The sequence below is a fragment of the Lonchura striata genome, chromosome 3 (genome assembly GCF_046129695.1).
Source record: "Lonchura striata isolate bLonStr1 chromosome 3, bLonStr1.mat, whole genome shotgun sequence".
NCBI lineage: Eukaryota > Metazoa > Chordata > Aves > Passeriformes > Estrildidae > Lonchura > Lonchura striata.
The window spans coordinates 70,408,587-70,422,267 of NC_134605.1; the positions used below are offsets into that span (position 1 = coordinate 70,408,587).

Consider the following 13,681-nt stretch of genomic DNA (forward strand, 5'->3'; position numbering starts at 1 on the left):
ATGACACACAGTTTCGCTGCAGTGGGGAGCTAAACAGAGCGGCTGAGAGGATTTAAGGGCTTTGTCTGATGGCTTTGGCTTTGCCTTTACCTCGGGAAGAGGCGGTAGAAGCCCTGTGCTCCCAGAGATAATTGTGCACGGCCGAAACATTCCCCACACCGATGTGCATGTGTTTTCCAACAGCTGCAGGAAGCGATCAAGGCTGGCAAAGGTGTGACTTCTGCCATCGACCTCTGCCGCTGCCACGGAAACAGAGCTCTGGCAGCCCTGGAGCGATTCCCTCCCTCGGAAGCCAGGGACGCCTTGGCCAACATCGTCTACGCCGCGACCAGGTTTCCCTGAGCTGCTGCTCCGGGAGGAGCATCTCTCCCTCCACAGGTGGAAGCAACCCGGCGGGGACACCAGTGCCGCCTCACACCTCTGATGCCTCATCCCATCCCGGCAGAGGAACGCGCGCTCGCCGCCACCAGCAAAATTCGGGAGAGGAAAGTAAAAAAGGTCACAGACGGTTTTCGCTTGTCGTGCCAGAAGCGCACTTGAGGCTGCACCGGTAGAAATAATTAATGAGTCCCGTTTCCGTGACCTCAGCAAATGGACAGGAAATAAGTCGGTATTGATTGGGCACCAGCGGGGACGGCGCCAGGGCGGAGGCCGGTGGTTTTCCTGCCAGAGGGAGGGATGGAGGGAGGGAGGGATGGAAGGGCGTGAAGATCCAGGTGTCAGGAGAAACCCGCTCCAACCTGCCCAGAGAGAGTGAGCTGCCGAAGCCAGGAATTCACATACCCTTATCCAAGGGGAAGGGCAGTTTGGGGCATTAATGGGGGGAAATCCCTCTCTGTCTGCACACAGTTATGTCTCCTCACACTCTTTTTATGTATTCAAATGTAAAATTACCCTGTGCCTAATGAGTTCTTTATTTGAGAAACTTGCTGAGAAAATGTGTCAAGCATGGTAAGTAGGAGCTTTAAAATATTTAATCAAATATTAATTTGGCTCTGTTAAGGGAACTGAGTGCCTGGAGTTTATACTGTGCCTATGTAAAATGTTGCTCTGGGTCAGAAAATAAGGTTTCTCCAACTTTTCTGGGGGAGGGAATATCCCTCCCTCAGATCCAGCAGTTTGTTTCCACAGAGTCTTACACAAAAGAATTTCCTATGTTGTGACACTTGTGTTAATTTAAGCCAAATAAATGTTAATTTGTAAGGCTAGACATCAGCCTTTGGCAAAAAGGAAGCAAGAATGCTCCTCCATGAGTAGTCACTGCACTGAATAAAATGCAGAAAATACTGGGGAAGTTTTGAACCTCAGCGTGTTGGATTTTCAAGTCCAATTACAGACGGCTTATTAGGTGTATCAGAAGCCTGCAATTCTAGACCGTCTCTGTTTTGTTCATAGGAGATGATTTTTGTGGTTTGCACTCGTGCAATCTGAGAATGCCGTTGACAAGAAGGCTGAGTTTACATAAATGATCTAGATTGAGACTCAGCTACCTTTCTTCCTTCTGTGGTGTAATTACAGCCCAATCTGGAGACAGCTAGCACAGCAAACAGATTTCATTACATCCCTCACTCAAACACTAAGTGGAGTTATTTCGGTTAAATTCTCTCCTCCCTCATTTTCCCCCTGCTCTCCCTCCCCATTGCACAGCTTGTTTGTCATAGATCAGCGTGTTGCATTCCACCAAATGCAAAATATAAATAAAAACTCTATCCTCTAAAAATATACTGAAAATACATCCTGTGTAATGTACATAATATTCTGTGTACATTCTGTCCACATTATACCATGATATTTTATGTATTATAAGCAACCTTGAGTTATGATCTTTGTTTAGGAGCAGCATCCAGAGCTCAGAATTCACTTTGTTCTGGAGAAAGGCTTCAACACCAGACCCCTTCTTACTTGCACTCTGTCTTTCCTGACCTGGCATTTTCTCTCTTCCCGAGACTCTGGAACTTTTCCCTGAGTTACTGTTGTTACTGCAGCAGGAAGGCTGAAGACAGAAGAGAAGCACTGAGAAGTGTGGTTTATTCCAGGCAGTTACCCATTAAGTTCCCTGAAGTTCTAATAAAAAATGTGCTTGAAAGAGCTACCTAAGTTCAATCAGAGTCACATTTCAGCTTTCTTTGGCGCTTGTTTTTACATATTACATGAAGTAAGAGCCATTCATCATCTTTTATTTGTCTTACATCTATGTTAATTGGTTCGTAATGATTTAGGGCTGCAGAAATCTTGGGGTACTGGAGATATTCTGAATCACTTCACCTCAGCTGTGCGTAAGAAATACCAAACATACTGCAGAATTATGTACACCTCACTTATTTTTTCATGCAAGTACAGTTTTTATTTGTACTTGCTACCAATAAAGAGGAATCACCAAAAATTAATTAGTTTTTTAAATTTTTTTTATCACCAGAATGTTATGATTGCTCTTAAATAATTCAACCTTAATTTTAAAAAATACCAAACAATGTGAATTGTCCCTTATAAATATTATAAAGTAATCTTATATTTAAGGTATTTGCCTGTAATTCTTCAGAAATTTTTTGTTGTCTTGTGTCGTCCAGGTAAACTACATGCAAAGTATTGTACCCATCTGTCAGACTCCAGGTGAATTAGTCACTGCTGTGTACTGTGGCTCCTCACACCTCATACAGTTTCTGAGCAATAACAACCTTAGGGCTGGTCTAGTCATGGTCTTATTTTTGCCTCCTTGGTTCTTTATTCTCACCTTCCTCTAAAGCAGGTCAGGGAGAGGGAGGCCTGTGGTCTGAGGAAGGCATTCACACCATTTACTTCAGTCACCCAGCTACTCAACCAGACATTCCTGGTGGCTGCTCATCTGAATTTATCACCACTATGGACTTGTTGCACCATTCCACAAATGCACAAAATACAGGACGAGGTTCCCAGCTGCTTTTTAAACAAATTAAAATAAAAAAGTTACCTTGATCTACTGCATCCCATTTGTGATGGCGTTAATTTTTTTAGTGGTATCCTATCCAGACCTGTGTTTTTGGATGTGTAGCTAAAACAGTGTGGCTTACCTGCTGTGCTCAGCAGTGCTTGCACAGTACTAGGGCTTTCTCTGCTCCTCACTCTGATACCCAGTGAGGGGTTGGTTGTGGGCAAGGGGCAGGAGGGGACACAGCTGGGACAGCTGACCTCAGAGATGGAGTGTGCTGTACAAGGTCATGCTCAGCAATAAAAACTGGGGATGGGAATGGGGGGATGTTCCAGGGGTCTGTTGCTTGGGGTCTCTCAATCAACTGGTAGTGATTGCTTTTTCCTTGCTTGTTTTTCATGGTTTTTTGTTTTTGTTTTTTTTTTTTTTTATTATTATTATTATTATTTTGTTTTCATTTTTCCCCCTTTTACCTATTAAACTGTCTTTAACTCAACCCACAGATTTTCTCACTTGCTCTTCTCTGGGGTAGAGTGTGGAGACACTTCTCTGTTAGTGGTTAGGGATTTTTAGAAGAATTTACTAAAACTGTGTCTTTTATTGGTGGTATTAATTTCAGTTTCCCACAATATTTTTGATCTTTATGATTATAGCCTCAAATTGTTCCAGAAACAGAAGTAGTTCAGTAAAAAGCTCTTCTGATCTGAGAGTTTCCTTGCCCCCACTCATGCTCACTGAGCTGAAGCACCAGCAAATACCAAGGGGAAATAGGCTTTAATCATAAGGCACTTTAGCAGACTACCTTTATACTCTTCAGATCTCCCTCACCTGCTTGTAAACACTCTTTGAATGATTTTGCATTTACTTTTGGTAAAATCGTGACAGCAAGTCATGCAAATACAAAAAACCCTTGTTTGCCTGCCTCTGGGCTTACACTGCCTCAGCTGGATAGAGAGGGACGCTGCTCTCTGTTCTCTCTGCTGGGCACAGAGGGTGGGATGTACCACATTGAACTTGGTTGGGCCTGTCCAACCCCAGATGTGCTTACTCTCAGCCCAGAAATACCTCTAGGAGGGACTGTATCCATCCTTTGTCTGTACAGAACTAAAAACCCACAGTACATCCCATGGTGAGGGACAATGATCGAGTAGCTCTGAGGTGCTTAGCTGCCATCCAACACAATTATTTTTGGTACCCAGGATCAAGCACTTAGGGCTCAAGATAATAAGATGTTTTACCAGAGTGTGCTAGAGGGAACCTTTTATGCCTGTTTATCTATTGCTGGCCATGATGTTGACTTAATCACCCTTGATTCAGGTTTATTTGTTCCCTTACCCACTCCAAGTCTTGCTCAAGAGTAAACACGACAATTTGAAAGCTTGTTGACGGCTGGGTTTGTCTTTTGCAGTTTGCTGTGCTGTGTAGCACTTGGTTGTGTTTTCCCTTGGAGAACTATGATGAAAGCACTGGCCCTGAGCCTAATCTGGTACTTGGGCTGTGCGTTGCTGCTGTCCCAGTACTTTGGGAACCATCTCGTGGAGATAATTAACAATTACACATTTTCTCTCCTTTCCTCTGAGAGACAGTTTGTAGAGCAAACAACAGCACCTTCCCCTTCGCCTCCTGCAGGGTTGCTTTCCACCTTGTCACAATGAATACTCTTCAGTATTCTGAGCACTCTTGGGTAATCAGAATGTTCATATCAGTGTGTCTCAAAAATCTGTATCCAGCTTTTTGTAGGATTAACTTAGGAATATCACACAAGGATGTGCCCTGAGGTAGTGTGGGCATGGGTGGCAAGGTATCTAGAACAGTTTTTACCTCTGATGGTTGGGACCTGACTGCCAAACAAGTGCAGGATCCTGAAGAAGTGACAGTACATTTGAGAAAAGGATGCCCTGGCTGTGCTAAAGTGACAGAACATCTCACTCTGTGCTGGGCCTGACCTAACCCTGCCAAGAACTCTTCAGCACTCTTAGAGGGCAGAGATGGTCTCTGTCTGACAACACACAGAAAGCACCATGGCTAAGCCAGACACCCACCTCTCAACTCTATCAGTTACCCTATAGTCACGAATAAACAATTGAGGCAGAAGTAAATTGCCTCAGTCAGGGAGAAAACTTTCCCAAGAGGGAGCCAGAGGAGGATTTGGAGCGGCAGCCTGTTGTGCAGCAGAACAGTCATAAGAACACAAGGAGAAAGAGATAGAAATTGTGAACAAGGCAAAAAATCATCAATTCCTTATCCCTGAGTAAGCTGCAAGATACACATAAATATTATAGCCATCAGCCTGGTGAGCTAATTATCAGCTGTGGTACTGGAGCCAACAGTCAGGAATTAGAGAGCAAGGAAGCCCAGCAGCTGGGATCCTTCACTAGGGAATGGGGGATCAACAAAAGGATTGGAAAAGGAGCAAAAATCAGCAGCCTCTGGAGGCAGCTTGAGTGTGAAGTATCCCCTTTAAGAAGGTCATGTAAACTGTTAAGGCAAGAGAGGACAACCACTGAGAGTATCCAGTCTCGGAGGGAATTAGCAGTGGTGGAGGTGATCTACAGCAGCCTGGATAACAACCAGGCATTAAAGACCCAAATGAAATCCAGTGCCTGTGGTGCATGCCATGGAAGTTTGTATGGAGCACAGTCATTATATGCCAGCACCTGGTGCTCATGACTTGGCCAGACATCAAGGCCCCAGCTGTGGGTAGATCGGCCAGTCTGCTCCAGCAATTCAAAGAGAATCTCTCTCTCCCACCCAGCCCTGCCGACCTGTGCCTCAGATGGGGAGAGACTCCCAACAGTTCCAGCTGTGTTCTCCTCCTCCCTACCAGCCACCATCTAGGCTGACAAGGGAGCTGTTTTCTGCTCAGAGGGTACCATGTGCATATTTGTGTGCCACCCTGTGGTTCTGTCTGCATTACCATGAGGAGAGCATGGGGCAGTGGGATGCCTCAAATGTGGAAGCTGGGGTATGTGAATTGCAAGGAATTTGGTGGCCAAAAAGGGCCCATACAGGAGAACTGGCACTCTGGTTGCTATTGAGCAGTTCCCCAGCAGTGCAGAAGGACTGATACTGCCTTTGACCCCAGTGTGGAGGTTCTGCTTAGCAGAGAAAAGATCGAGTAATGAATACACCATCCAGGAACTAAGGGGCCCTGCCTCTGGCCAGGGAAGCAAAGGGATTACCAGGTTTATTTGAGTGCATGGATTTGATGGCCTGGCACACCTGATCAGCTGGTTGTGTTTCTCTTAATGTAGCCCTCCATGTGCCTTGCCTTATTGGTAAGAAAGAATGCACACGTGGCCTATATTTGGCTTAGTGTTGAACTTGACAGAAGTTGCTAAAAGATTGAAAAGCTCTTTTTGGCTTAATGGAAACATTAAGGAGGCATCCTCTGGAGCTGCTGGGGAGTGCTTCTTGCCCCAAGCAGTGCTAAGGATGCCAGACCAGTGTTCTCAGGGGTACACGTGCTGGTGAGATCTCCCCGTGGCTTTTTCTTCCGAGCAGTATTTGAATTTTCATCAGCACAAAAGGCTAACTCACGCAATTGTGCCATGCTGCAGATTTGTCAAGGAAGTGGCTTCTGGGTCAGAGCACTGGCTGTCACTACTCTCGTCAGCTACTTCAATCTCACAGAAGAGTGAGGCATCAAACTTTTTTTATTCTTTGTAGTCTTCAAAGTCTTTTACCTGCACAGTGTCTTACCAAAAATAAAGAGCTAAAGCTTTTCACAGTCTCTCAAAGCAGTTCAAAGGAAAGAGTATTTCCAGTTCTGAAAGTCAACTTCTGACGGTCTTTGAATTAAATTATCTTTTTTTGTTCCACCTTTTGGAAACCAATCCCTAAATTGCATTAATTATTTACATAATTAGCATTCACATGTTACTCTTTTAGACTAAGCCTGGTTTCTAAATCTAAGAGAAGGTGGCCATTAAGCTAAAATTCTTACAGCAAATGCCTTTAAAATAAACAAAAAGGTAAAGTACAGAGCTTGCTCTGAGTTGAGAAGGGGAGAAGAGGGTGACAGACGAATTGGCATCGACACACCAAAGCCTCCTGCAGTCACCTTTGTCCAGCCCTTCACGCACTTGTGTGTGACTCTGCCCCCAGCTCCCGGCGTTGCTGCCTGCTCCCAGCCCCCGCCAGCAGCCGGAGAATGCTCGGGCTCCCCCCTGCGTAGGAGATTCCTTCTCTGCAGCGCGTCAAGTTGACTTAAATTCACACCTGTTTGCAAAATGCTTTAGTCAGTGTGCCTCTCTTGAGGAAAGGCAACCTTTTTTCTCCAAAATAGGAAGAGCAACAAGACGGTTTACCTGCTAACCTGGAAAGCAGCGTTCTACCGACTTCACATGGTCGGCGTTGCAAAGGCTGTCTGCAGGAGAAAAGAGGGATCGCATCATACAAGAACATTCCTCTTGCCTAATAGTGACAGGCAGGTGTCCCACTGATAATTAAAGCAGCAGTTCTCAGATTGATCTGTTTTTTAAGAAATTTCTATATTAAATTCCATTTGAGGCATACTTTGATATATTGTGTAGGAGAGCTGCAATTTTGCAGCAACATTATAAAAAAGTCTTACTTTGACATTGCCTTCTTTACCCTATTCCACTTTGTCCTCCTCCCTTCACCCCTTGCCCCAAATAGCAAAGATTGAAAAGACTCTGCTTTATTATTAGAACAATGCTCATAATTTTTAGTTTTAAAATTGTACATGGAAGTATTTTACTTGAAACAAAAACAATACCTTAAAACTAGACTTTTATATGCCTTCAATGACTACATCAAATATCTGGCCTCAATTGCAAGGTTCAGATCTTAGCAGTTATTAAATATCAAATTATAGAAATTAAATGTTATGCAGAAGCCATTAGAGAAATCTCAATAAGTACCAATAGATTAGGTTATTTTTTCTCCCCCATAAAAAAATATTAACCCTTATTTTAAAAAGCTTTACTCTCCATAGTCAGTGATGGTTTTTCTATGTGACCAGCTTATCCAAAACACAGCATGGTTAGGAAATCAGGCTTTTTTCCCTCTTGGCTAGTTTTGATGAAAGCTCTCCAAGTTGCACATTGTGTCTGAACATTTCTTCATTCATAGCATGTGCCCATCGAAAACTGTTTTCTGTTTGCAGCATTTCAGCTGTACTATTTATAAGCTTGTTGAACAATGGTACTGGAGGCTGTAAAAGGTGTGTATTTCATATGCAAATCACTAGCAATAATTTTCTACAATTACACTTAGTTGCTTGCATCATTATTTTCATAAAAATGGGTTTAGCGGGAGAACATTACAGAAAAAATGTCTAGATTAGTAAGATTTATTTTTAATCAAACAATTTTATTTATATCCAAAGTATAAAAACTGTGAATGTCCCTACCTCTGCTCATGTTATGTAAGACCATAAGCAATATACACAACTTTTACATGGAATATGCTATATCTTTGCAGAAAAATAAACATGGTTTAAACACCTAGTATTTCTTGAAGGTGACTGCTGCTGCTAGAAGTGGTCACATTAATAATGATTAGAAGTATTTCTTGCATAAACCTTTATGAAAAGTAATAGCTTTCAATCACATTCTATTGTAGTAATAACCACCAAGCGGGTGGGTTTTTTCTTATTGTAAACTCAGGTCCCCACGCCTACAGTTTTTATTAAAAAAATCAGTCCAGATTGAATTTTCACCAATATCAAAGGGAAATTTCTGTTGGATAAAATGCATTCAGCTTTTAAATTCATGATTGTTCTCAAAGGCACTGCTGTAGGGTATGGCTGTATACTAAGTTATACTAGATAGGTTATAACTGGGTGGATTAGGGCATCTAGTAGCCATGAGCCAGAGATCCAGAGTTAATGTAAATGCAGAAGGGAAGATTCCTATCCACCCAAAGAGCACGGTTCAGGAGTAGCTTTCCAACTGTAGTGAGGGTAAAGACCGAGAAGGGAGAATCCCTAGCTGCTTCTAAGACAATTACTTTTTTTGTGAAAAGGTCTGTATAAGACAACCATGACAGAAGCAGCTGGACCTCAAAAAAACCTAGAAAGGCTGTTTCAGTTTCGGAACCTGAAACAAAGAGGATTCCTACAATCTGAATATTGCTTCTTTGATTTAAGAAAAGCAGTTGTTTACAGACCCAAAAAAAAAAAAAAAAAAAAAAAAAAAAAAAAAAAGCTAATCATCCAGCTGGGTTCCCAAAGAAACCTAGTTTTCTACATTGCTTCACAATTATTTTTTTCTAATATTGTTGCAAGCACTTGAACTCACATATCTAAGTACGGTATGAGACTATACAACTGGTCCTAAATATTCTTTCTCCATATAATGCGAAAGATATGGAACTGAGTGTTAAGCACACAAAGGACAGTGTGCTGTTTGCACTTGACTGGGAGATGTGGGCATCTTTGGGAGAAAGGACTTTTGGGGCTGTATTTACCTGTTCTGGATGTAAAACAGAACTTGGCAAACAGACCTTTATGGGATAAATGTTTGATCGTTCATAGTTAGTTATGGTGTCAATAATAGGATGACTGTGCATTAAGTGAACATTACTTCTTTTTAAATGCAAAGCTGTGAAATAGCGCACAATGGCGCAGTTCTTGGCTGAACTAACATAAAGAGAACTGTGATTTCATTGCCAAGAGATTAAAAGAGGCTTATGCTTCCAAGAGTGAAGTTGCTCAGATTTGTCAGTTTTTAAACAGTTATGGATGCAACTGATGTCTAAGTAAACTGCTGCAGCACAGGAGGAGAATTTATGTTGTTCACTGGGTTGAATTACTCTATTCTTGAAGCTCCTTTACATTTCTCTTCTACTCTTCCATTCAGCTTCGATCTGATTTTTATTTTAAGCCTTTATATAAAATTCTTCTTCCTTTGGTGCTCAAGTGTTACATATCTGCTGTCTTGCCAGTACACTCTGCTGCTACTTCAGGCTAGAAAAGGGTTTTCTTATGAGTGTTCATTTTTTTGAAACCTTTTCTCTGTGAGCTAAACTCTTAAGATTTCCAACCCACATGCATTTGGAGATGAACAGACTTGGTTTTAAAATCCAAATATGCCATTTATATATATTCTCTATTTTGATATCCTTGATTCAGCAAGCACGATTGCATCTTGCTTATCTCTGTGAAGTCTAGCTAAACAGCAAATTTTGAAGTTTCCAATGGCATCTATCATTATATCTAAGAACAAGAAGCAGAGTTGCTATAAAATAAAAAAAAAAAAACAACTCAGTGTCGTGTAAAAATTCAGTTTCTTGGGAGAAAACAAAAAGAAAAAAAAAAGGAAAAAAAGTGCAATTACATTAACTGGCACTCTAAGCCAGTGTTTCCCAACTAGTGTAGTATTTTGCTGGGAGAACCCTCCAACACTGCTTGCGGCCACAGGAAGTTTAAAAATATAAATAAAGTTCAGATGTCTGCCACTGTTCATCTCTGCCCGGGTTACAGCAATGTATGGATATTGCCCACAGCATGTTACTTGTTCAGTATTGTTGCCTGTGGGCCAACAGTGCTTCCAAATATTCCTGTGCAATGTGTCCATACATGTCCTTTCAGCTGCACTGGCTGTGAAGATCATGAAGGTATGCAAAATTGGTTATCAAGTTGCTTTATTTGCCATTAAATGTTTTCATTTTATAAATTTTGATTGCAGAACACATTTTAACACATTTTACTGCTAATCAGATGAGTTAATTGGACTGATTTTGTAATGGTGTCTTTCAGACCCTTTTAATTCAAGGCAGAAGATTTTGGAACCTGCTTTTTTGCTTTTTTTCTTTTTTTTTTTTTCCTAATATATTCAGTGTCTTTGAAGTTTATTTATATCAAATACATGCCTAAATAATTTAAGGTGAATTCGAAGCTGCCTAACTTAAGTATCTGCCCGATTTGGGTGAGTCAGTGCCAGACCCCTGACACCGCTGGAGTTCCAGCCGGACACCCGCGTCCCTCCTGCCGTCCCTCTAGAGGGCAATCCTGCCCGGCACATCCAACCCAGCTGAGCCCCAGCCAGCCCGGAGGAACCGCAGGAAATACGAGACTCCATCCACTTGGCAGTCCCCAGGGACAAGCACCCTTCCAGCAAAGGCTGGAACCACATTCGGCTGAAGGAATTACACTGTGCTGCAGAAAACAGCCGCTTGGCTCTGAGCTGCCTTGCGAGAGCGGGCACCTCCCTGCCTGCTGCACACACAGTGTGGCCAGCAACACAGGATCACTGAAAGTCAGCCCAAGAGCAGCAGAAAGGAGTCTGGTTACCGGTGTGAGCTTGTCTCTTTGCACAAGAGGCTTGTTTTCCGATTAGAGTCTTAACATAAAATGTATATGTTTCAAGAAACTGGCTCCACACCCCACTGTTTCTCATCTCTTTTCTTTCCGGGCTCCATAACTCTTGTGTCTGGCTGCACAGTGGCCTAGTTTCAAGATGTGGTGAAGTGATAGACGATGTACTAGTACCATAGTGATACTTTTTACAGAATGAAACTGCCAAAATTAGTTCGCGATGAAAGTGCTTTTGACATCTCATGCCACATCTCTGCCTACTGAGTGCTGCAGGCTATTGCAAAGATCTACAAGGAAGAAGCCTTGCTGAAGGTTTCAAGTTGGATTCTTGCTTATCCCAAATGTTTGCAGCACAGGAAGCAAAAAGGCTTCTAATTTTAGGTTCATTCTTCTGCTCCTTGTCGTACCAAGCACCAGCAAAGGGAGCTGTTCTGAGTCCCAGCTCAGGGACAAGCACTGCCAGCTCTGCCATCTCCCTGCCAGCCACCGTGGTTCCTCACCCCTGGGAATCTCTAGCCGACTAGGTCCTTTGAACTAACTCAGAGAAGGCATTATCCAGGGAGGGCTGGCACCTTAGAGTTTCCACAAGTAACCGTCTAGGGACCTGCCATAGCCCACCCTTAGAGAATTCCATACAAGTGCAAACAGTGCTTCCAGCTTCCCTGGGGTTCTGAGCACATCGATGTTGGTGGCATCACTGAAGTCTCCTGCAGTTTGGTCAAGTCGGTAATGGCCCATTGTATTCGAGAGCAGTGGTGATTTTTTTTACTGAAGAGTTCTCTCGCTAGAGCATCACTACTCCCCTCCCCGGTGACCTGGAATTTTTCACAGATTGCCGCAGTGTCACTGAGTGGCTTTTGAGCCAAAGGCGCAAAGTGGGGGGAAGATGAACATTTGAATAAATGACGTGTATAGCACAAGTTCAAATGGTGAAAAGAAATGGGACTTGTCTGGCTCGGAAGCCAATCTAAGCTTGCTACCTGCATTGCCTGAAGACAATTTGGCTCGCTCCCTTTCCATTGAATACTGTTATTGCAACAATATGCTCGTGCTACTTTATGCTTAGCTGAGGCCCTTCAGGTCTCCTCCTGGGCTTGAGTCCCTAGTAGCTACAATGCCTCAGGCCAGCACTATAGAGCAGAAATGAGGTGGAGTTCAGACTGGCAAGGTATTTTCTCAAGGGCTCTGAAACCGAGTTTGGGATTCCACTGGCTCGCTCTTGCCTTATGGTCGCCCTTTCTTAGTCCCACTAAGTAAAGCATTCAAGTAAAATCCAACTGAGATCTAGCACTACTTAGCAGCTGGGCCAGGTGTTAAAACATGTTACCCTTTAAGAAAAGCCTCAATTATCCTTACAATAAAGGAGTGGGCAAGCCATACAGTAGACTTCCGTGTTCATAGCGCTAACCGGCTCAGAAAAGTTTGCTCTTTATCTCCAAAGAGAGAATGATGCGCTAACTGCAGAACACTTGACTTGCTAATAAATGTATCCTTCGTTGGAGTGATTTATCGGACGAGTTACAATGCTGGTAGTTCCCGCTTTAAGGCTCATTTTAACAGCTGTCTATCAACAACAATAATAAAAGGAGCAGTCAAAGCTAAAATCAACAAACTATTATCTGTTAGGATTATTCATGGAATATGACACTGTAAACATACCAAAAGTCCCAAATGCTAAATTTAGAAGAGCGACATAAGTGGAAGAACAAAATTTTAGAGAACTGCTTCTAAAGAAAGCGCCAAAAATCTGTAATGGTGAGGATTTTTTATTTTAAGAGGCACTCTTTGTATTGTTCAGTTCGGAGGAAACAGCATGTGACTAGGAAAGTACTGAGCTATTTATGGGGCTGAAGATTTATCTGAGATTTTTTCCAGTTATTTCTCAGTTGACTTACATGTCTTTGTATTGCTTTTGAATTAAAAAGAAATAAGTTTGAAATAACAAACGAAAGGTTTATCTGTTACATTCACGGCACTGCACGGAGCACACGAGTTCTAACTTCACATTTACTTGCCACTTGCACGGTGTGTATTTGCCTTGTAACTTCTATCGGATACATCCTCCATGCTGCACAGAATCCATCATGCTTCATGGCAGTATCAGCCCTCATCTACTCATTTTATAATAAACACCTTTTATAAACATCTTCAGACTGAACTTGTTTTACTCTGGAGAAAAAAAACAAAACACCAGTAAAGCAACTATAATATAAGTAGAACACTTGGCTTTGAACCTTTATTAACAGCAAAAAGAATCTATTTATTAGGAACGGCAGCACTGGCCGAGTTCATTGTGTAAGTAAACCATTTCACGCAAAACTGCCAAGTTCCAAAGGTGTATTACTTATAGCCAAAATACATAACTGCTAGAACTGGCAATAGGTTACAAAACCAGAGTTCGTTCTCCCACTTTTTTTTTTTTAATTATTTTTTAATCTTTAGGAAACGGTTTGGTTTTCTACAAGCTGTTAGTCGAAAGGGCACGTTTGATT

General features: G+C 42.4%; 1 protein-coding gene across 1 annotated transcript in view; it reads left to right on the forward strand.

Annotated features, from left to right (window-relative positions):
• The window catches only part of PDSS2 (decaprenyl diphosphate synthase subunit 2), a 111,105-nt gene extending 108,144 nt beyond the window's left edge, over positions 1-2,961 (forward strand). The window contains exon 8 of the mRNA XM_021553810.2: positions 184-2,961. Coding sequence (XP_021409485.1) covers positions 184-342 — 159 coding nt within the window. The 3' untranslated portion in view covers positions 343-2,961. The remainder of the gene's footprint in view (positions 1-183) is intronic.
• Positions 2,962-13,681: the final 10,720 nt, after the last annotated feature.